Genomic DNA, 21,953 nt, shown 5'->3' with positions numbered 1-21,953 from the left:
GGAAAGTGAGGCGGCCTTGTGTTCATATAAGGGAAATCACGCCATCAGCTTCTCTTGTATCACACTGGCAGATGCCTGTACAACCTCTTGCAGCACATATAGAATAAAAGGGATCAGAGGCCATTTAGTATTAAGGGTAAAAGCTTTTTAGAAAACAACAACAACAAAAAAAGAAAAAACAAGAAGAATGAAGTTCATTTCCCGGTTTTTGATTGGTTTCTTTTCCTGCTAAATATTTCCACAAATACTGTTTATGCTAGCTGTTATTGCTGCTTTGGCTAGCTTATTACAAATATTCATTTATCTTTGTATAAAGAAATTGGAGTGCATTGTAGAGATGATATATGTTGCTTTAGATCAGGGGAATGCTATAAATTCTCTGTCTTCTGATGCTGTCCAGCAGTGTACAAACTGCTATAAACCAGGCTTCATAGAGTTTGTCACTGTTCTCAGGGTAAAGAAAGACTGGAGAGAGATTGAATAAAAATACTCAAAATTAAAGGAGTGATATTTATTTATTTATAAGTATTTATTTTTTTGACATGGAGTCTCACTCTGTCGCCCAGGCTGGAGTGCTGTGGCACAACCTTGGCTCACTGCAACTTCCACCTCCCGGGTTCAAGCAATTCTCCTTGCCTCAGCCTCCCCAGTAGTTGGGATTAAAGGCACCCACCACCATGCCTGGCTAATTTTTGTATTTTTTTAGTAGAGACGGGGTTTTGCCATGTTGGCCAGGATGGTTTTGAACTCCTGACCTCAGGTGATCCACCTGCCTCAGCCTCCCAAAGTGCTGGGATTACACGTGTGAGCCACTGCGCCTGGCCCTGAGTTTTAGAAGAAAGTAAATGGCACCTTTGAAGAAACTATAATTGCTAGTACACACAGGATGAGGACGAATTGTGATTTAGTTCTAATATATTTGGGGGATTATCCAATTGCTTCCATGCACAAGGGCAAATCCCCACGGATATGATTTACAGGGCTGCATTTCTATAGAACAGAAATCAAGTACACTTGTTATCACTGCTCTGTCAGTTGCTTTCACCATTGTCTAAGTTCCTAATCTGCAAAGGCCAAAGATAAAATGCTTACTGGAAAATCGTATTTAACAAAAAGCTGAGTGGAAATACTTACCTCTTCCTATGACTTCATTGAAATGCACAATCAGGCTACTGGGCCCAATCACTACATGCTGCACTGCCTGGACCAGCTCTGGATTTAGAGCACTGAGGTCAATGTGGACAGTATTTTGCAGTAATGGACTGGATATATCAGAGTCCCCACTAGTTAGGATGGGGGACATGTCTGTCAGAGGATACTGCACTTGTCGGCATGAACCGTTCTGAGATGAATTAGGAAACTGATCTGTAAGATGAATGAAAATTATTAAAGAACAACAGTAAAACCTCATTTAATGGGGACTGAAACAGGAAGAGCTTTTATAATGGAATTAGTTTGATAAAAATGATAATAAATTGGGAAAAGATACTAAGTTATATATACAAGCATTTCATTAGATGTTTACAGATTTTCATTTAAGTAGACTAAGTATTAACCTTGAAAGCTTTTTACCCTCATTTCCTTAGACATTTCTCTCTTTATCAATAGCAAAAAGCCATGCTTATGGTTTATTTTTGAATATACTATGTCCTTAAGAATGGAAGCAGCAAAGGTAGTTGAGCAATTGCCTGGTCTCACAAAAATCCAGCTCAAATATAAGAAAATGAAAAAGATGCCTTTTGAGACACTACTATTTATTAATGGAATTAATTACTATTGTGCAAAACCTATGGATTCCTGGCCAAGGGAAAAATATACATATGATTAGAAATAAATAATGGCTATATTCCCAAAACTGAAAGCTTTTCACATGAGTGGTAAATTCTCCACTGTGCAGTGATGGCACTGGATTTAGTGTTACTGTTGTTTAGAGAAGGCAGGTTAGATCTCGGTTAGTGGACCATCCTTGTTGTTTAGTTCAGGACACTATGAAAGGGGTAAGCATTCTTTATAAGTTTATCTTTATAACCAAAGCTCTGTAAGAACCTCAGGCAAAGCTCCCTTTTGCAAGGAGATTTTTTTTTTTTATTTCAGGGGAAGAAATTGTGCTGATAGTCAATTTCTTAATGCCAAATAGGGCATTTCCACTTTCCCTTTCTCTTTCCACTGGGAATTCACACATATCAAGGAGGGGGCATCATAGCCACAGCAACTGACATGAAGATAAACTAGGCATAGTATTGAAATGTATTAGTATGTAACACAGGGAGAGGGTTATGTGGGGATTCCTTATTAGCACCAAAATATATCATTTGTTTGCAAATAAGCAGGAGAATCAGAATCTGAGAGAAGGGCATAAAAAGAATGCTGTTAGTACCTTGACTATTCCTAATCCCACTTGAGCATTTTTAGTATTTTCTACAGTGGACAGTTTGATTAATAATAAATGAACTTGGCCAAAAGTGGTTCCAGAAAAGCGTTGGGCATCAATTACAGTTATAGTAGACACTAGCCAGAAAAAAGACAGGAGCAACCTTTAAAGAAGGATGTGGAACATCAGTGAAGTACCTGAAATGTTGGGTGAGTGAGGAAGGAAGGAGCCTAGCTGGGTACTTGCTCCCTTAATTCCAAGGAGTCAGGGTCTCTAAACCTTCCCCAGGGGATTGGGAATGCCAATCAGCCTCTCTAAACTCAGGTCTTTCATCCTCACTTCCTAAAGCCTTTGCATCTGGAGATCAGGGCTCTAAATGCTTAAGGGTGCAGAGATTGAGGGGAATCCTTGGTGAGACACGGATAAAAGTCCTTTGGCATGAAAACGTGACTCTTCAGCTAAATTCAAACATGTGCAGAAACCAATTGAAACCATCAGTGTGCCACCCTGATGTCACACCACATAGCACTCTAGGTCTCCGTGAAAAAGACTGATGAGAATGCTGTCCCCACCAGATGTAGAGAGGAAAGCTCTGCAGTTGCCTCTTCATTAGGTTTTGGCTGTGCACCTATTTTCTCATTCTCTCTAAATGACCCTCTTTTACTTGTTTTCCTTTCATGTCTCCAAGGAGCAGGCTCAATGGAGAAAAGAGTGTGAAACTCAACCTTCTTAGCAATGATGACAGAGCTTTGGTGAGTAAGGAGGTTCAAAGAAGATTAGGTAAGTTTTTTTTTCAAAGAAAATTTGTAAATTTTAATGATCTTAGATTAGAACTATGAAATGTGCATATAAAATACTAAATAGATGCACTAAATGTGCACATAAAATACTAAATAGATCTAAATTTCAAAACAATAAACTAGGTTTGATTTTTCCACACGGTTAAAGGAATGGATTTTAAAAGGTGAATGGAATCAGGGCAAAGACAATGTTTACTATGTGTATCTCCATAGAAATAACATAAACTTCAAAACATAAGAGGTAGTAAGTGTTGAAAATGTTAAAATGTTAAGTGCTTCATTGCTCTTGAACTTGTTTGGATGAGCAACTTCTAACTTTTCCAGTATCCTCAATGATCTGTGACTCATTTTATTTGTCCAATGGTAAATATTCAACCAAGGAAATGCTTGTACTTGACTCACATCCTGTAACTTCTAAAGATAATGGAGCTGATACAATACAGACCTTTTGCTTTTACCAGGAGATTTAAATAAAACAACATGAAAACTCTGGTTAACCTGAACATTACTAGGCATAGTGTTTTACAAAGCTGATGATATTGACCCCTCCTTTTTTTCATGGCATAATTGAAGGTTTTCCTTGGCTAAGTCTTGAAATACATTCAAGTCCTAGAATATGGTGGGAAAAAGGCTGTGTACTAACAGTTCATTGAAAACACTTCGAAGAATTACTAACAGTATAATTTCAATGTTTGGGCTTCAACAGGTAAAAAATGTAGCAGCTCCAACTTACATTTAAATAAGTATATTTTGTAACTTAACTCTTCCTGGATTGTAAAAGAGAGCTTCACAATTTCTTACTATTGCACTTAGATGATAAACAAATTACTTTTGCTCAAATTAACCTTTTTGTGAAATGAGAGCTTATGGACTCTAAAATCATAATGTAATATATACATGGGTTCTTTTAAAAATAAGAGCCATGTAATTTTGTGTCAAATACTTATTTGGCAGAGGTAAATACTTCCTTTAGGTTTTTATAAAAATATAAATGCAAAACCAAAAATAAACAACAATGTCACAACCCACTGAGGTATATGTACAGGTATTTCTCAGAACAATAAACTGAAATATACCTTCTGGAAAAGTAGCTCGGTAGTCTACAGATTCATTTGAAACCATTTCTGTAGTTGGGCTTACACTTCGGGCACTTACGAGCCTATCCAAATGAGGAGTGTGTACTCTTGCATCGTAGCGAACTAATTCACTGCCCAGATCTTAAAACAGAGAGAAAGAAAGAGCTTGTTAAAGACGGCTATCATGGGCCCCAGGAGACTTTGACCCAGTGCCCAGAACTCATGGGTTTTATGGACTACATATAAGACAGCACACAAGAATCTATGACAATCTTAAACTGTAATGACTGTGTTCTTAAGGTAACTTCTAAAAATGAACAGTAACAAAAACGCACCTTTAATTTGCTTTCTCTTTTTCAGCCACAGGAAAAACCCAAGTAGTAATAACAGTGCTATTGATATTGAGACAACACCAGCAATCAATCCTGTGAAATTCTGATCTGGTTGAACTATTACTTTTCCAAGGACGGTTGAAGAAATTGCTTGCTTCCACTAAAAATGACAAATAAAGAAAAGTCAGCATTTAGCCATGACAGATATTTGTACTACACAGGTTGTAGCACTTTGGGCCCCAAATACCAACTGGTTATTGCCATTCTACAAATGGCATAACTGCCTTCAGGATAATAAGAGATTCCTCAATTTTGCTCCAGTGTTCAAATAATTAGGGGACACTGATCCCTTAAGTACTTATACGGTACTTAGCTGTTTGTATTTGTAACTAGGTATTAGGGATAAAAAGATCTACAAAAAACAGGAACTGAAGTGTAGAAGGGGAGACAGACATATAAATAAATGATTCCAGTACAGTGTGGTATGTACCATAGAAGTATGACTAAACAGTAATCAACAGAGACAATGGGACATTAATTCTGTCCTGGACGGTGGGGTGGAGGGCAGAGAAGACTTCCCATAAGAGGTAAGTAATTGTACTGTTATGATGGAACAATAAAGTCTCAGAATATTTTTACTTCAGTTTTGATACACAGCAGAAATCTTTGAAGTCCCTTCTGGCTCTAACATTTTATGATTTTTAGGATTTATGGTCCTCCTGAAATTCCAACTCTGATCTCATGATTCAGCCTTTGATTTTCTAATTTTTGTGTGTTTTTCCATTTCATAACTTTTCAGAAGACTTCAGGAACCCTTTAAAAATCACTTACTCTTGGATAAATGTGGGATATATACAATGGAATATTATTCATCCACAAAAAGGAATGAAGTACCGACACAGGCTACAACGTGGATGAATCTTGAAAACATTATGTTAAGTAAAATAGGCCACACATAAAAAGACAAATATTGTATGATTCCACTCACAAGAAATATCTAGAATAGGCAAATTCTAGAGAGAAAGAGTAGATTAGAAGTTATCAGGAGCCGGGGGAGAGAAGGGTATGTGGAGCTGCTGCTTATTGGTTATAGAGTATCTGTTTGGGGTGACGAAAAAGTTCTGGAATTAGGTAATGCTGATGGTTATACAACACTGTGAATGAAATTAATGCAACTTAATTGTACATTTAAAAATGGTCAAAATGGCAAACATTACATTACGTATATTTTACCACAATTGAAAGAAATTGACAATATAATATACTGAAACCCATTGAACTGTGCACTTTCAATGGGTGAATTGCATGGTATGTGAATTACATCACAATAAAGCTGCTAAAAAAAGAATGAAAAAGATCACTCACTTTGGTTCTAGCTTGTTTGATTCAGTTGTCTACATGAAAAAAGTTACTGTAAAGTAGTTTAATCCTTATTTTACTTTGTTTGATGCATGCATCTTCCTTTATTTATGGGACTCTATGCATTAGTGATCACAGTGGTTGGCAGTGGAACACTGGCTCTGGCCTCCTGGGGTGGTGGGAGGCAGTAGAAGGACACTCTTGGATGCATCCTTATTTCTTCTGAGAATTACAGCAAATTTTGGGAAGAGTGTGGCATGATGGAGAAGCAGTGTGGGTAGAAAGAACTTTTGAGATCTACCTCCCAAGCTTGGGGAAGGAGACAATGTGACAAAAAGCTCACTATTTCTAAAATAACAACTAGGAATGGAGGCTGAGTTGATGAGCCAAAACCCACACATAAATGAGCTTTAATGATTTATTTTAAGCCTGAGAATAACATAATTACACTGGCTTCCTTATTTACATCATGAGAGGAATGCAGGAATCCCACCTCTATATTTAGCTCGCTGTTCAATTTCAGCAGGTCATTGGGGACCGTGCATAAAACGGCTTCAGAATGTAAGTGTATATTCTCACAGCTCTTATTTCCAACTTTTAACACTTCACCTTTAACTGCTTCAGGGTCAATATCATTTCCCTGAAAGGAAAAAAAAAAAAAAGGTTGTTAACACTTCACAGTTCTGCAGGAATGCTAACAATGGCAAAGGAATATAAATATACTGCAAACACAGGCCATGTTGTTTGCCAAGGCACATGATTCTATGATACTAATTTTCATGGGAATTGGGATGGCTAAAGGGGAGCATGACCATTTCAGGGCATGTGTTAGTTAGGAATTATAGCATATAGCTTTTGCATTAAATTGGACCTTAAAGAAAAGGAAAGAGGTTCTTGCTTCACATCCTTAAATGTGGAATGATGTCTTACCTATCATTACCTCACCATTGTCCTCAGGGGGTATCAATGTTTGGCAAAAAAGAAGCAATGTAGAGACTCAGTTGTTGCACTATCTAACACTGCCCAATGCAGAGATTCTCAGCCTTGACTTTGCTTTTGGAATCACCGTGAAAACTTTAAAAAATACTGATGTCCGGGTCTCATCTCCAGAGATCTGATGTTAAATAGTTGTTAATGTATTAACACTGTATTATGTTATGTTAATATTAATACATTCTTTTTTTGTTTGAGTTGGGTAGTTTACTTTCATCCTTCTTGCACACTTGAGTCCTATACATAAGTGAATTCATTTTAAAAGAAATTTATGTGAGATGCTGTATGACCATTATAATTTGAGAGCACAATTCCATTATTTTGAACAATTACATAGTTACACAAAAATTTTTTAAGAATTAGTTAATGTGGCATATTTAGTTAACTGAAGGTACCATCAGGCATTTTAAAAATATCAACGTTTTGTTTGAGAAACCAATAATTAGCCTTGTGAAAGAAGTGCAAACCTAGGTATAATTTCTCATATCAAGACTTAATGAGTACAGTTATATATTGAGCAAGCTATTATTTTGAGGTGACATATATCAAAGCATATTACTATTTTTCTTACTAACAAAGAGCAGCCCATAATAGCTAAAATGCTGCTCCTTTGTTTTATATAATCTTTAATACTCGGCAAACTCCATTCACGTACATGGTCTCATATGGATCTCAATAGATTGATTGGTCAGGCAGTTATTATTCTAGGAAAAGAAGTGGGAAGAAAATACTTCTTTATAACCTGATGTTGGAGTTTCAGATAAAATGGATATAGACAAACCCTATCCTTATGATACTTCTAGAAGCAGTATGTGTAGTCCATTGAACCAGGTCAGCCACACAGGCCAACACAACACAGAAGCTCATCAATCTAAGAGATGACTTTAGGGCTTCAAACGACAACTTGTTGGCTAGGTCTGAAAGGGGATAAAACCCTTATCTACATATTGGAGGGAATTCAGGGAATGACAAAGAAAAGAGATTAAAGAGCTGTAGGATTTGATTTATGAGAAAAGGTCTAAAATGTGTCTTGCTTGCTTAGATAATAACTAAGGTTGGGGGAAGGGATGAATGTACAACATTTGTGTTTCCAATACTTATGGTTTCAGGCTTAGGATCTCCCTGGTTGTTGCATAAAGGCTTCTCTAAAACAAAAACAGATCACACATCCACTGTGTCTCATTTTATATGTAGATACCAAAGGACACATGGTAAGTAGTGACTTATATAAGCAACTACTATCAGTTTTATATATATATATGTATACACACACACACACATATGTATACACACACACACACACATATATATATATATACATATTAGAAGTGTAAAGTCCCAGATATTACAAAAGTGATACTGGTAGCTCACTTCTATATAACAATGGGGCCCAAAAAAGGAAAAATTTTAAAAGGTATAGGCTAATTTTTGTCATTTAAAATAAAAGAAAGTAAACATAGCTTTACTGAGATGCTAAAAACTTATATTTAGAAATTTTACTATTAATTATATTAATATTTATTATTGAATATTAACTATTATTAAATAAAAGTCATTCAACTGCTTCAGGGTGATTTCAGTCACTAAAATGGTAATATGTGGGTTTAAAAATAAAGCAACAAAAGACAGAGAGCTTTCTGATCTTTAATCTCCAACAGACATAGAGCAATTTAGTTATAATCATCTCATATTATCCTGCAAAGATACTCCCCCTGAAGTAGGTATTATTGTCATTTCTGCTTTACATATGGAGAACTATTATCCAGAAAGGGGCTAGATCATGAAGCAAATCAAATTCCATTTGACACAAAATCTACTTACCGTCTACTGTGTGTTAGACACAGTTCTAGTCACTGAGAATATAAAGATGAGTAAGGATTTCTTCCTCTCACTGCAATGTCAAAATGGATCCATTTCAAAAATGAAAACTAATTACTCCCAATGTGCTATATCAGGATGTACCATGTCTCTTTCCTCGCCAACCCTGGCCAGGTGTGACATGTTTCTATTGAGTATTCACACCCGGGGACTCATGTCTGAGATGGCTACAGAACCGAGCAGATGGGAGTGGAAGTGGGTAGGATCTGAAAAATAACACTATGAGAGGAGGGGTCCTTCAAGTTTTCATACACCCAGGTGACCACAGGCTGGGTCTGGGCAAGTCAGTACAGTTTGGCAGCAGGACCCAGCCAGGCTGAGGGTCCAAAGTCCAGGGAGATCAGCAGTAGGAAATTAGTGAGGTGGTGGTGAGGGGGTGAGATTTACACTTCACATAGAGGACACAAGTCCCTCAACTTAGGAACCAAGCAACGAACCTCACAGACAGCTTCAGAACTGAGTTCCATCAGATGTTAATAGGCATTTTGGGGAAAACTTCCCTGGCCATTTGGGAAAAGCTGGGCAAACCAAAATTAAACTGGTGGCTTTGCTGGCTAGTTGGGGACCTTTACTACTAGGTACCATGAAACCACAGGAATATATTTTTTACTATCTTTATTATTAGATACTATGAAACTGCCCTGGAAAAAGAATATATATATATTTTGCAGAGTGCCCATTAACCTGGGCAGCACAAAGAAATACTAGTTTGAGAGTAAGCTATGAGCACCATTAATAAGAACAGGTTTCGACACTGGGCCAAATAACCTCTGAGAAAAGAACCCTTCACTTTTATCCTGTCTGGACTCAGAACTGAGTTCATGGTGGTTTTGACTGAGATTGAGGGGTAGAGTTGCACATAAATTATTCAAAGGGAGAAGGACAACATCTGGCTGGCTCTGGGCAGCAGGTGGATTAGGATGGTTCAAAACCATGCTTCCTTTTTGATCCTTCCAATGCCCACACACTGATGCTTCACCTCCTCCTGAGCTCTCAGCATTTGTTCCTGTGATGACAGTGTCATAGACCAAGTCCCCGCTCCCTGCCCTGGCTCATCTTCCTGTGCTTCTTTTTCCTGTTTGACCTGACTTCTCCAGATTGAACATTTGAAGCATCTTTATTCTCATATATTCCTATATGCTGCAGAATAAGATAAACCCCCAAGGCAATGTCAGGCAGTCCTTGTTCCAGCATGAAACAGAATACTTCTCTACTTTTCATAAGATATGCTCATGCATAAAAAGTCAGAAATAAGACACTCAGGGAGAAATACAGAGTTTCTTTAAACAGAATCAATTTTTAGATATTTATAAAAAGTTAAGAGCTATTCCCTCTAAAGAACTGCATAGATATATAAATAGCATATGACAGAAAAGTGTCTCTATAATGGTATTTTAGTATACATTAAATGAGAGTTAATATAAGAAATACTGTAATTTAGTGTATGCTGTGACAGAAGACCAAATTTGGAATCAAGAAGCCTGAGTGTGGGCCCCAGTTCTGCTCTTTGCTCCCTGGGTGACCCAAGACAAATCAGTTAATCTTCCTAAACCTTTGTTTACCTATCTATAAATGGGGATAATCATCACTGACCTCCCAACCTCATGGGTCCACATGAGACTCAAATGAAATTAAATATGCCAAAGTACAGTGTCAACTGTAAAATTCCATACAAACATGAGCTGTTGTTGACAGAGGCATTTGGGGAGTCATGTATACCCACAAAGAGGTGCCTACTTTTGATGACCACTGTCTACAACTGCTCTTGGGGGACTTGAAGCCTTGGCCAAAAACTTCCTTCTCCATCCATGGGGCTTAGGATTCATTCTGAGGGGTGACTTATGCTTGACCCCTATTGTGTTCCCTCATCCAAACTTGGCTCGCCCTTTTGCCCATGGTGTAGTCACTGGGCTTACTATGAATTGAGGGACTCTCACAACTAGGGCAGGAAATGATCACAATCTCTTTTCACCCTAGGAACTCTTGCATGCATGGCTGCATGAGGAGCATGAAATCTTCCTGGCAATAAAAAGCATATCTCATTCTAAACACATGATTCTCTCCAGAGCACTTTCATTGATGAAGTACGTGGTTGTTTTTTTTTTTTTTTTGCTCTGTCTCCCAGGCTGGAGTGCAGTGGTGCCATCTTGGCTCACTGCAATCTCCGCCTTCAGGACTCAGGTCACCTCCGTCCCTCAGCCTCCTGAGTAGCTGGGATTACAGGCACCCAGCACCATGCCCAGCTAATTTTTGTATTTTTAGTGGAGATGGGGTTTCACCATTTTGGCCAGGCTGGTCTTGAACTCCTGATCTCAAGTGATTCACCTGCCTTGGCCTCCCAAAGTGCTGGGATTACAGGCATGAGCTACCGTGCCTGGCTGAGAGGTAGAAGTTTTAATGTGATCAACTTAACGTATTGATAAAGAGTTAGATTGCTGACACAACAAATATTCTCTTATGCCTTTGCTTTCCTCTCATACATAAGAAAAATGAAGTATGAAAAAATATTGAATCATGATACTAAAATAATCTCCCTGAATTGCCACTGCTCCCACTAGATTACTATTCTGTCACGTGGCAGGTGCTATACACTTGTTAGAGAAAGAGTGATTCTATATATAGGCAAGAAAATAAAGTGTTTTGTGCCAGTCTCTAGAAGACCCTTTCGCCATGTTGGGAATACCATTGACAGGCCGATGATGATGCCAAATTATGTTTTTCTTGGTCCAACAATTTCGTAGGATGTTGAATAATGGGCATTTAATTTACGGAAAGAGAAGTTTTCTCTTCCATAAAGACTGTGCTTGGAAGGGTAGATAAAGAACCGTTTATCTCTAATCCCTTCATCATAGATACAGGAACAGAAAAATAGAGTTTCTCTGAGTGTAAAACTATTTGCACATAAACCTTTGTTATCATCAAGAAAAACCAAATGGAATCTTTCAAATGGCAAACACAGTAATTGTTGAAAGCAAAAGGTCACACTAGATTAGTTTTATTGAAAAAAAAGAAGTGATAAAAGCTTATTTCTCCCTTTCTAAAACTAATTAAAGAAGCAGATGAAAGAACTTTGCTGTTGTAAACACACTGTTCATTGAAGCGGGCTTCCATTCAATTTCATGCTGGGCTTGCTTAATTATTGTACAAAACACAATAATGAGGTTAGTAAACTTGTATGAACGTCAACATATGCATAAGTTGGGCTGCAGTTAAATTTTTGTTGAAAAAGTCAGAAAAATTTCAATGGAAACATATTATTACTTAGATGGAGATGACCCGTGAAAGCCTACATTACAACCAAATAAAGACTATCCTATTGCTTTATGTTTGTTCATATTTGCATTCAGATCATCTTTCAGGAAAAAAAATTCTAAATGTTTTAACAACATGTTGAAGGATAAATATTTTGCTGTTTCTAGTGACTGGAGCTATGAATAATTCAAGTCTTGAGCATTTTGCCTGTGTTATTATTTGAAGTAGAAACTACTGAAGGGACATAAAAAAGCTGCACTCTAGTCTTTATTATTCTGCCACTATTTTGTCACTTGTCAATCACTTAACCTTTCTGGGTCTTAGTGTTCTTTGTTTGCAACAGGCTTGCTTTAGAAAAGATGATCTGTTATTCTCTATTAAATTACATTTAGAAGCTAATATGTTCCTAAGGTGGCAGATATCTAGTTCCATTTACAAATTAGCTTAGAGATGACCATACCCAGATACAAAATTCCAAGTATTACAAGGAAGAACGGAGATACAATTGATGCATTTACTTTCACAGCTCTTATGTTTTATCTTATAATAAGCACATTTAGGTAAAATGTCCGGGGAAATGTATAACATCAGCAAGATAATGCATCATGCGAATCCTCTTTAATGGATGATTTGTGTCCCACATTTGCTACGTTTTAATACATACACAAGAAAGGGTTTTTTAATGCTTCATTAAAATGCAGTCCATGGTTATTCTTATCTTTCAGTTTTATGCCAAAAAGATTTGTTTTTCAGAGTTTATATATTTGCTGGTGTTGTATAAGATACAATGGCCAAGTACAACAATTGTATTCACATAGCTATGAAGTCAATTAAGTTTGAGCTGATGATTTAAGACAGTGTTTAAAGCATTTCTTACCTTAATTTCCAGTACATTTTCATTGCCCATTGAGATCATCACTGGCTTTTCAAAAGGCTTAAACACAGGATTATGTACATAAATGAGATCAAAGTATTTGGAAAGGATCCCATCTAACATGAAAAAGGCTTTGGTTTTCAGGGGGAGTTGCAGATTCAGCTGTTGCAGGGAAGGAGTGGTACAACAGATTATCTCTGAATTAGAGCGATGTTGACATGCCTAGAGAAAGACACAATTATCCACTGTAAACAGAATACAGCTTGGCAACATCCATAGCAACTTTATAATTTACCACCCCAATCAATTGAAAATATATAATTTTTGAAAAAATCTGTATTTAACTTCCTAATGTTAGACTACACATTTCTGGAAACACGATACATGCAAAATTATCCAAACAACCCAACCTTCAAAGAAACACAGAGCTCCACCTGCCCAGCATAAACTGTGCTGATCTATCTGAAGCTGGCCTTCATCCCATCATTTTATTTTCCTTAAGAAGACAGGACAGTCACCTGGAGGAACTGCCCCTTGTTGTGTGAGGCAGTCAGGCAGACTGGGAGCTCGGCTTTGTGGGGTTAGAAGGCCTCGGCTCATCTCCTAGCTTTAACCCAAGCTATGGGAACTAAGGTAGGGCCCACACTGAATAACTCAGTTTCCTCATTTAGGAATTAAGATGAAAATGCTATTTACCATGTTGGATACCACATGGTAAAGTGCTTTGTAAAGCACCAAGCACCATATGGTGAACATGATAATTAATTATGTTGTTAGGTAATCTTATTAGTGTCTTTTAAGCTATTAATTATTGAATGCCAGGTTCTGTGCAAAATACTTTACAAAGTTGGTCTCATTTAATTCTCCTGATAATCCTATAGGTGGGTATTATGATTACCCACAGTTTACAAATGAAGAAACTGAGCTTTGCAAACTTATGTCATTAGGCCAGGTCACACAGCTTGGAGTGGCAGAATAACGAATATAAATCCTAGGCCATTAACTCCAAAATTCAATGTCTTCACTCCCATGCTATCTTTTTGTCTATGACATATTTTATATCGAAAACTTTTCCTATGCTCTCTATTTTACAAAGCCTCTGCTATTATTATTTCATGCCCTTTCATGTCTCATTTCAAATCTTCCTCTTTGGAATTCTGATTTATGGAATTTTGGAAAATGTAGCTTCCTCTTGATTGTACTTAGACTAAACCAGCAACACATAGTGGTACACCTAAGGTTAACGGTTGCATTTTTCCCCCAAGGAAAAGACAAACAAGCAACAACATCCCTTAGATTTCCTTTTCTTTGACAAGTATAGTTGGAGATAAAACAATTACTTACGCCCACAATAGAAAAAGGACTCAGGATATACATAAAAAGGACAAACAGAATTTGTTATTTGCTATTTTCTTTTAAAAATCATTTAAAAAATGATCTTACATTAAAAATGTATATTGGCTGCAGATAAAACTGATAGAGATATAATATGGATAAAATTATACTATTTAGTTTTATATAAAATTAATATTATAATGCTAAAAGTTATTTATTCCTAATGGACATGAACAATTTAACTGTCATCACAATAATTGTTTACATAACAAGAAATTTGAGAACTACACAATAAACTGCAGGCTCCTAGGGCATAATGCACATGTTAACAATTTAATATACATTTTGTTATGAAGATGATTGTTTTTGTTTTGAAAGGATTCAAGTTTATTGGACTTAAAGTTATTGTGGCTGGACCTATATATCTAAATCAGACCTGACCAAGAGTTTTTATTTGTTAAATAATAAATGGGTTCAATTCATCATGGTCAGCTTTAAATTCTATAAGTGGCAAGGAACATGGAATGAATACATATCTCCTTATAAAGTAGTTTTCACAAACGACAGTAAAATAAATAGTAAATAGTAAAATAGATCCACTGAATTTTTCACTCTTGTCCGATTCTAATGGATAGTTCTACTGTACTAACATGTTTGTCACTAAAACAACAGAAGTTTATATTTCCAGATATATAAACAAATAAGATTTTTATCGTCTGCCATTGTTTGAATCATCCTTGGGATATGTAACTCTCATGTGTGACACCTAAAAAGTTTTTAATAAATATTTGATTACAAATGAATGACTGAAGCTAAGAGGCATTCTGAGTGTCACTTTAATGCCAATGAGGGAGAAGAAAGGAAATTCAGTCATTATCTTAATAATGGAGGCTCAGCATTAATTAGATAAACTAATAATTTCTCAGATTTCTACTTTAAAAGGTCTCATACCAACACCAAAGACGGTTACTATTATTCTTATTTGGTTAATGAAACATTGTTATGCTTAGTTGTGGAGAACTGATGTCCTTTAAATTAATAGCAGTGGTACTCTAACTTTGTGGCCATGTGTGGGGATTGGTTTCAAAATGCTTTGCTTCATATGGTGACTCCCTAGAGTACAATCTCTCAGGAATATGATAAAAATCTAATAATACTCTCTAGAGGTGATGCAATGTGGCTGATTGAGAAGGCCAAGAAAAATCTTATTTGAAATGACCTTATTATTTGATGATTTGGCTTGACATTTTTAGCCCCAAATTGGTTTTTGTAATTAAAGAACATTGTGGCTTTAGTCTTCAAGAAATATTGGATGGAGAATCTAAAAGGAAGTGCTGTAATTCAATCTATCACCTGACCAATCAAGACCTTGCTTGAGCAAGAGCACTTAGAACTTTCATTCTGAGTTGAGTGCTCAAGTCCTACTAGATTATGGTATTTTATATTAGAGAAAAACATCAACAAAATGTATGGAATCTTTGGAAGTAACTCCAAGCTTTCTAAGGTCTAAACTAAAACTACCACTTTAATGTGACCTATATAAAATAAGGATAGGTGGAGAAACAGCAAATAACATTCACACTTTAGGACATAACATAAATATTCTAATGCTCTTTCTTTGTTAGCTCTTTCAAGAAAGAGCTAACAAAGGGACAAGAAGAATGATAAGAACAGGGGGCTGTAAGAAAGCATACGTCAGCTGCTTAGAAACACAAGAATACTGCTGCAAGATCAGCAACCTTTTCCAAGGATTTTATTAGAGCAAAAGGGTCCATGTTCTATGATGCATTAAAAAGGGACTAGGGAAACGCTGTGATTTCCATTTGTACTCACTGTAAAAACACTGCCTCAGGCCAGGCACAGTAGCTCATGCCTGTAATCCCAGCACTTTGGGAGGCCGAGGTGGGCAGATCATTTGAGGTCAAGAGTTCAAGACCAGCCGGGCCAACATGGTGAAACCTCGTCTCTACCAAAAAATACAAAAATTAGCCAGGCATGATGGCTCGTGCCTGTAGTCTCAGCTACTTGGGAGGCTGAGGTGGAGAATCGCTTGAACCTGGGAGAGGGAAATTGCAGTGAGCTGAGATCGTGCCCTTGCACTCCAGCCTGGATGACAGGGTGAGATACTGTCTCAAAAAAACCCTCAAAACCAACCAACCAACAAACATAAAAAAACACTGTCTCAAATTGGTAATCTTCATTCTTGTCTAAACATTATATGTGCACGTGTGTATGTGTACGTATTTTTTCCACATGGTTAGCCCAAGACTCTAGATAATTTCAGTTATTAAATTAAAAATACTACTTGGCTACATTGCAAGGAAATTAACCAGCAAACCTTAAAGGCGAAACTGAGATGTCTTAGGTACCATGAAAGCCACGTGGTTAGAGGCAAAGATGCAGAGCTCTGAGTAGAACCATTGCTCAAAGGACTTACCACTGTAAAGTTCCTTCCTGCTTCATGCACATTTATGACCATCCTCGGGACACTAACTGAATTCAGGTTTTTCCCAACACCTGTTATTGTGCTCCCACCACTGGCAAAGCAAAATAGAAAACTGACAATGTTGAGAGGTTCTTTCCACCAAGTACTGTAAGAGAGGGATTCAATTTAATCACCTGCACTGATTACAGGTCAGAGGCACAGTCAACATCAAATGGAAGTTCATGGGTAACTGTTTTTTGGAAACAACTTATTTAACTTGAAAATATTTTTAAAATGCATATTTCATAAGCTTAAGAAATGCATTTGTATTTTATTCACCGAATTACACAAAATAAATATTTCACCTCTGAAAAAAATACAAAGAAAACCGAACTTAACTATTGTTGCTAGACTGATAGAATTAACGGAAACAAGGCAGATTGAACTGGGTCCAATGAGATATCAATTCAAAGAGAGTCTGGCATAAAGAAAAGCTGTGTGTAAAGCAGGCAGGACAAAAACATACTCTAGAGAATGGAAGAAAAAAGGTGATTCCACTTCTGGGCACTAAGGTTAGTATAGAATTGATATGTACATAATGTAAGTGCATGTATACTACAATGCCACATTAAACTATTTTGCTATACTCTGTTTAAATGTAATAGAACAGGATAAGATACTTCTTGGAATGAACTAGCATTGATAAGTCAAACTACACTCAGAACCTGAATATAGTTTTCTCTCCTGAATTGGAAAGAAGCCTTCAAAAGCAACATAACAGCATCAAAGCCAGAAATAAAACTGCAATTCCTCTTGACTATTCTACAGCAAAATCATCCTTGTATTCATTGTTTTCTTATACCCATCAGAAGCTTCTACTTACCTAATAAAAGATTTGGTTGGATGAATTTCATAGACAATGGGATCTTCCCGGTAACTGAAGATGCTTGTCTCTCGGTTGGCTAAGTCAATTTTCAATTTAACAGCAAACTCAGTTGAAATGGTTTGGGCTGGGGTATAACATTCAAGAATACTGTTTGACACACTGAACAAAAAAAATTAAGGAAGTGAATTTTAGCTATTAGAGATACACATATTTTAGAATTATATCCACAAATCAAAAGGATATAACTCAATGGTTCCTAAGTGGGAATTTCCTGAGTGGAAGCCTTTTCTAGTGTAGGCTGTTTAATCTGAGTGGATCTCAAACTTATCTTTGTTGTGGACAAGCTATCCTTGACTGGAAAACATTTGAGATTTAAAAAAAAAACCTTTAAAGTACTTTTGGTACTTGATTAAACTGAGCTCTTCCAACTCTAAGAAGCAGAAACATAACTGTCTTCCAGACCCAATTTTCCCCATTTCTTCCTTCCCCAGAGTGACTTAGTCTAATTACAAATCTTGATGAAAATGTTTATTTTAAATTATTATCAATGACCAGACTCTCACAGCTCATAGTATAGCTAAGATCCTAAGCTATAACAATAAAGAGGGTGGATGGGAAGACAAAATTGAAAAGTAGGATTGCTAAAAAACAAGAGAAAGGAAGAAAAATCAGCAAAAGGAGTAGATGAATTTTGGAAGGAGGAAGTTTTGTCAGTAGGAGAGTAAACAAATAAACATCTTGATTTTTCTTCTCCACACACACACACAAAACAATCTGCTTAATTTTTAAGGTACAGATATTAATTCAAATTGATAGATGCAACAAAAAATAAATTTACAACACCTTTTTAAAGTACATGTTTTTCCACCAATTGAAATGTGTCTAGAATTCCCACTGTTTAGGTAATTTCCAGTTAAAGTAAGTAAAGTGCCACCAGCCATAGGACCGTATTTCGGCGAAATACTTGTTATTACAGGATCCTGGAGGGGAGATAAAAACAAAACAAAGTAACTTGTTCATCTTATAATTCTAAATAGATTAAGTAAAAATCAAACATGATAGGATAGAATCTTCCTTACCACATAGGAGAATGTACTGTATTGTGTTGTCCCGTGGCCATTTGAAATAATTATGGACATATTGAAATGCTTATTCATGGCAGGACCAACTGTGCATTTCAATCTGGAAAAAAAACCCCAAAGTTTAATACATGACAAATCCAAGGAATTTTCTGGTTAGGTTGTTTTATAGGAAGTGACATTAACTCTAAATGGTGAGCTGACTGCTTTGAATAGCAAGCAGAGTTTCAAGATAAGCATTAAGGCCAAAAATTATATAATTCTATTTCTATACTATGATAAACTTAACTTTTATTTTTATGTAAAAAGAGGATCTTGCTCTGTCACCCAGGCTGGAGGGCAGTGGCATAGTCATAGCTCACTGCAGCCTTGAACTCCTGGGCTCAAGGGATCCTCTGGACTCAGGAGTTGGAACTAGAGGTGCGTGCCACGGCATCTGGTTAATTAAAAAAAAATTTTTTTTTTTTTGGTAGAGATGGAGTCTCACTATGTTGCCCAGGCTGGTCTTGAATTCCTGGGCTCAGGTGATCCTCCTGCCTTGGTCTGCCAAAGTGCTGGGATCACAGGCGTGAGCTACTGCACCCTGCCTATACTAAACTTTACATTAATGGTACTATAGTACTTATACAGACAAACAGGAAATATCAGACCTTATCCATAAAGACCTCACCAGTTGAATAGTGCATAATAATCTAAGTTTGGATAATATTAATATTTGGGGATAATCTTTGGTCTACTTCAGATAGTATCTCAGTTGCATATGAAACAATGGGCTAACTACAAATAGGCCAATCTCTTCATTAAAGTATGTCAACAGGTACATTTCTGTGGTTATACTTGTACATGCTTATTTAAATTACTTAAATGATAATGAAATTGTGATGGCTTTCCATAGAATTATTTCTGAATGAATAATCGTATATAGTTCTGAAAAAATTTAAATACAATTTGATCTATTAAATAACTTTTTAAAGAAGAGAATGAATTATGCTTTACTTTTACAGGTCCTGATTTATATGCAATGATTAAGAGTTTTGGAGATTTTACAAGGGAGATTTCTAGAAAAAATTTGTTTTGCCATTCAGCTAACAAATATTACCTTCATTAGTGTTTTGGTCTCAGTAAAATGGATAGATTCGGACCTTTGTGTAACCCTGAAATGAATTCTATTAGATATAAAATAACCAACTGATAGAATGGGATCAATCATAAAGATTCAACCATAAAACTTTAAATATTTGAGTGTTGTTATTATGTGATAATGAATAATTTCTGGATTCTCTGATGATTATGGAATTCAAAGCTTGTAGAAGGGTACATGTAGAATACAGTAGAACTAGCACGGGTCTTGGATCAGAAGCTGATCCGAGCTGAGCTGAAGGCTTTTCAGCTCTTACTCTCTGGATTACCTCTGTGAAGCCACACTTCATCTCTCTGAACTTCAGGTACCTCCTTTGTATTATAGGAATGATACTGCTCCCTCCCAGGACCGTGGGGATGGTTCAGTGAGATACAGCCCATATATTGCAGTGCCAGTAAATATAAGCTGAATATAAATTTTAACTCATCTAAAAAAGTCTCAAACACGTGATTCAGCTGCCTCACTACATTTCTGAGGTTTAGAAAGTGAATTTAAAAGAGAGGATCCATGCTGAGCTGTTTACTGATTTCTGTAGAAAAAGGCTTTGGAGACTCTACATTTGAAGACTCCAAGGATGAAGTGATCCCAACTAGTGCTACTCTTGCAAATCTACTCAGACAACACCTGAAGACTTGTCGCATAAATGGTCGAGAAACTCCCATTTCTGGCCTCTTCTCTTCACCTAGGCCATGTCACCTTTCTCTCTCTTCAAATCCAATGAGTAAATGGGATTGCAAGAACAAAACAGAACAGACCCACAAGACATCTGACAGGCCAAGACCCTTTTTAATTCAAGAGAAGAGCTTCTTGAGCAATTTTAAAACAAATATTCATTCAAAAACAAAACCTATTTTCCAAGCACACCCCAGCAAAGCATTTTAAGATCCTTACGTATTCATCGTGCTCTCACTTAAAGTCAAGGTGCAGCTCTCATTTCCAAGGAGAACTCTAGTTTTCTTTAAATCAAATTTATTATTCCTCCGAAATCCAAAGTCCCAGCCACATATGGTCAGCCTTGTCCCTCCTTCAAGGGGTGCACTATTTGGGAAAACCTACAAGGACAACATAGAACTTTTTAAAAAACCCAATATATTATAATTTTTCACATATATGGAAAACGAACAAACAAAATGTATATCCTTAAATAATCTGAAATTCTTTCATTTTCCCACAATTTAGTAAAAATTTAATTTTCACTAAAGGAAAAAGGGTCACAAATTTCAGAGCATCTGGAACAAACATTAAAACTACATGATATGTTAATGAAACAAGTTGTTTTCAGGAGATCCAAAGATGGGACAAAGAGCAGATGCAGCTTGGTAGGAATAAAGGGGTTTTTCAAGTCCTTCCGTTCTTCCTTTCTTTCTTTCTTTCTTTCTTTCTTTCTTTCTTTCTCTCTCTCTCTCTCTTTCTTTCTTTTCTTTCTTTCTCTCTCTCTCTTTCTTTCTTTCCTTTCTTTGCTTGCTTCCTTCTTTCTTTCTTTCCTTTCTTTCTTTCTTTCTTTCCTTTCCTTTCTTCCTTCCTTCTTTCTTTCTTTCTTTTCTTTCTTTCTTTTTATTTCTTTCTCTCTCTCTCTCTCTTTCTTTTTCTTTCCCTCCCTTCCTTCCTTCCTTCTTTCTTTTCTTTTTCAGACAGAGTCTGGCTCTGTTGTTCAGGCTGGAGTGCAGTGGCGTGATCATGGCTCACTGCAGCCTCAACCTCTTGAGCTCAAGCAATCCTCCCACATTAGCCTCCTGAGTAGCTGGGATCACAGGTGTGGGCCACCATGCTTGGCTATTTTTTTTTTTTCTAGAGACAGGGTCTCACTACATTGCCCAGCTGGTCTCAAACTCCTGGGCTCAAGTGATCCTCCTGCCTTGGCCTCCCAAAGTGCTAGGATTACAAGCATGAGCCATTGGACCTGGCCCTTTTTGGGCCATTCTGAAGTGAATTCATCTTCTAGGGCTCTTTAGGGTAGGAGTAGAAACACGCTGGGCCCAGACTTTTACTTGCTCATAACTCTGATTGTAACTCTTCATCAGCCTTCGGACTGAGCTCTTATCAAACTCCTTCATGTGCCCTATAAGCCAAGGTCCAGCCATTATATGCCTTGCTCTGTGCACTGGCTGCGTGCACTACATTCTGGTTGCTATGGTATTCCCCACCCAGAGAC

The 21,953-nt window shown here is 36.8% G+C and overlaps 1 protein-coding gene across 5 annotated transcripts in view; it reads right to left on the bottom strand.

Moving 5' to 3' along the window:
- Positions 1-21,953, bottom strand: part of MET (MET proto-oncogene, receptor tyrosine kinase) — a 126,219-nt gene that overhangs the window by 22,354 nt on the left and 81,912 nt on the right. For 3 of the 5 annotated variants that reach the window (XM_063813849.1, XM_009454025.5, NM_001135830.1), the window contains 10 exon segments: positions 20,693-20,853; positions 18,661-18,763; positions 18,425-18,561; positions 17,579-17,740; positions 16,708-16,807; positions 12,939-13,157; positions 6,432-6,578; positions 4,583-4,739; positions 4,248-4,388; positions 1,135-1,365 (listed from right to left, as the gene is read on the bottom strand). In XM_063813849.1, the coding sequence (XP_063669919.1) occupies positions 1,135-1,365; positions 4,248-4,388; positions 4,583-4,739; positions 6,432-6,578; positions 12,939-13,157; positions 16,708-16,807; positions 17,579-17,740; positions 18,425-18,561; positions 18,661-18,763; positions 20,693-20,853 (1,558 nt within the window). 5 annotated transcript variants of the gene reach the window in all.

Source organism: Pan troglodytes, chromosome 6 (assembly GCF_028858775.2).
Source record: "Pan troglodytes isolate AG18354 chromosome 6, NHGRI_mPanTro3-v2.0_pri, whole genome shotgun sequence".
NCBI classification, from domain to species: domain Eukaryota; kingdom Metazoa; phylum Chordata; class Mammalia; order Primates; family Hominidae; genus Pan; species Pan troglodytes.
The sequence above is the reverse complement of the archived record's forward strand: the minus strand, read 5'-3'. Positions and strand labels throughout refer to the sequence as shown.